General features: G+C 47.8%; 1 protein-coding gene across 1 annotated transcript in view; it reads left to right on the top strand.

The window, feature by feature from the left end:
* The first annotated feature begins 203 nt into the window (after window positions 1–203).
* The window catches only part of XPNPEP3 (X-prolyl aminopeptidase 3), a 56729-nt gene continuing 54956 nt past the window's right edge, over window positions 204–1976 (top strand). The window contains exon 1 of the mRNA XM_065887439.1: window positions 204–267. Coding sequence (XP_065743511.1) covers window positions 204–267 — 64 coding nt within the window. The remainder of the gene's footprint in view (window positions 268–1976) is intronic.

Here is a 1976-nt window from a genome sequence, read left to right as displayed (position 1 = left end):
GGGTGGCCCTCCGGCCGGAGCGGCGGTCACAGCTCCGGGCGTGACGTCAACATACTGCGCCCCTGTGGGAGGAAAGCCCGTCGAGCAGCGCCGGCCGGAAGGGGAGGGACGCCTGGCCTGGTTTCCGGGCGACTCAACCCTGCCGGCGGCGGCATCATCGTCAGTTTTCCGCGTTTCCTTCCTGAAGTGCAAGCGTGGCGGTTATGCCTTGGATAGTCTCGGCAACTAAGCTTGTTCCCGCGGTAGCAAGCGCCCGCAGCCTCTCAGGTTAGACTCACCTCCCACAGTGTCTCCTTCGGGGTTTGCTCTGAGAAGCCTGAGGCGCACCAGAGGGGTCCAGGTTGGTCTGAGGCGACCCCTGCTCAGTGGACTCTTCTGCTGGGGTCTCTATTCCCAAACCCTCTGTACGCTCCTTGGATTTCTTCTCTACCTCCTGTCCCTGGAAAAGGGTGGGCCCGGGGTTCTCTCTGCAGTTGAGGTATTCTAAGAGGTTGAAATGACTGCAGAGAGAAAAGGGTGTACTGTCTTCCCAGAGGGGCTGTCTTCAAAGTAACTCGGACTCATGGAAGTTGTGTCAGTTATCACACTTGCCCAGGCGACACAGTGTCTCACATCACGTAGCTCTTGTTTCTGTTAGGTTAACTTAAGTCGGATTTTCGTGTTTTCAAAGAGTAGACGTGAGAGCTGGCTGCAGAATGTACAGGAAACACGTGTTTAGTACTACACATCCTTTGAGTAGTTCCTTTCAGAAGAGGTAATATTTGGAAATACTCCTGAGGCTTTTTATGTCTGAAAGCCTTGCTCGAAAAGGCAAGATAGTAAGTCAGGAAGAGAAAAACAAATACCGTATATTAACACATATATGTGGAGCCTAGAAAAATGATACAAATGAACTGGTTTGCAGGGCAGAAGTTGAGACACAGATGTAGAGAACAAACGTATGGACACCAAGGGGGGAAAGCCGCGGAGGGGTGGGGATGGTGGTGTGATGAATTGGGCGATTGGGATTGACGTGTATAAAATGGATGACTGATAAGAACCTGCTGTATAAAAATATAAATTAAATAAAATTCAAAAAAAAGAAACTTAAAAAAAGAAAAGGCAAGATAGAGTAGTCCAGGAATGGGGGGCGGGGCATTTTTTTAGGGTGTATTCTGTCGCGAGCAGTGAACATGAAGCTTGATCGGTGAAAGCTGAATCGTCTTTCAGGCAGATCTGCCATTGGATCATATTTTAGTTTTGGGGGCCGATAGGTGAACAATGTGTGAGCCGGAGCATATGGTATTTGACACCAATGTTAAGTCTTGACATGTGTTTCTTACGTTGGTATACCTGAATTTATTGAAAATGGAATGGTAATTATATCAAGACTTACTCCTTACTCTAGAAAGTAAAAATAAAAAGTAATCATTGTTCAGTGCACAGACCTTGCTCTTTGCTTCTAACACTTAAGTTCCATAAAGCTGTCCCTCTCCATGAGAGTAGGTGAATAGATATGCAGTTAGTCAGTCTTTTTTTTTTTTTTTTTTTTTTTTTGGTACGCGGGCCTCTCACCGCTGTGGCCTCTCCCGTGGCGGAGCACAGGCTCCGGACGCGCAGGCTCAGCGGCCATGGCTCACGGGCCCAGCCGCTCCGCGGCATGCGGGATACTCCCTGACCGGGGCACAAACCCGTGTCCCCCGCATTGGCAGGCGGACCCTCAACCACTGGGCCACCAGGGAAGCCCGCAGTTAGTCGGTCTTGATCACAGAGGCCATAACTTGTGATTTAGAGCTGGAACCATTCTTTGCTTGAAACTTTTTTTCCATTTGTTGAGGCTTTGTGTAAAACCTGATTAATCAAAATTTAGAGCTAGGTACTGGATTATACACACCAGTGTCCTGGAAAAATGTAGTCATTATGCTTCATTTTGCTTCAGTGGAATAAGTAAATTTAACCACCTCTCATATTAACATCATAATATACATTTATAGGCT

This window comes from Phocoena phocoena, chromosome 11 (genome assembly GCF_963924675.1).
Source record: "Phocoena phocoena chromosome 11, mPhoPho1.1, whole genome shotgun sequence".
In the NCBI taxonomy this organism is placed as follows: domain Eukaryota; kingdom Metazoa; phylum Chordata; class Mammalia; order Artiodactyla; family Phocoenidae; genus Phocoena; species Phocoena phocoena.
The sequence above is the reverse complement of the archived record's forward strand: the minus strand, read 5'-3'. Positions and strand labels throughout refer to the sequence as shown.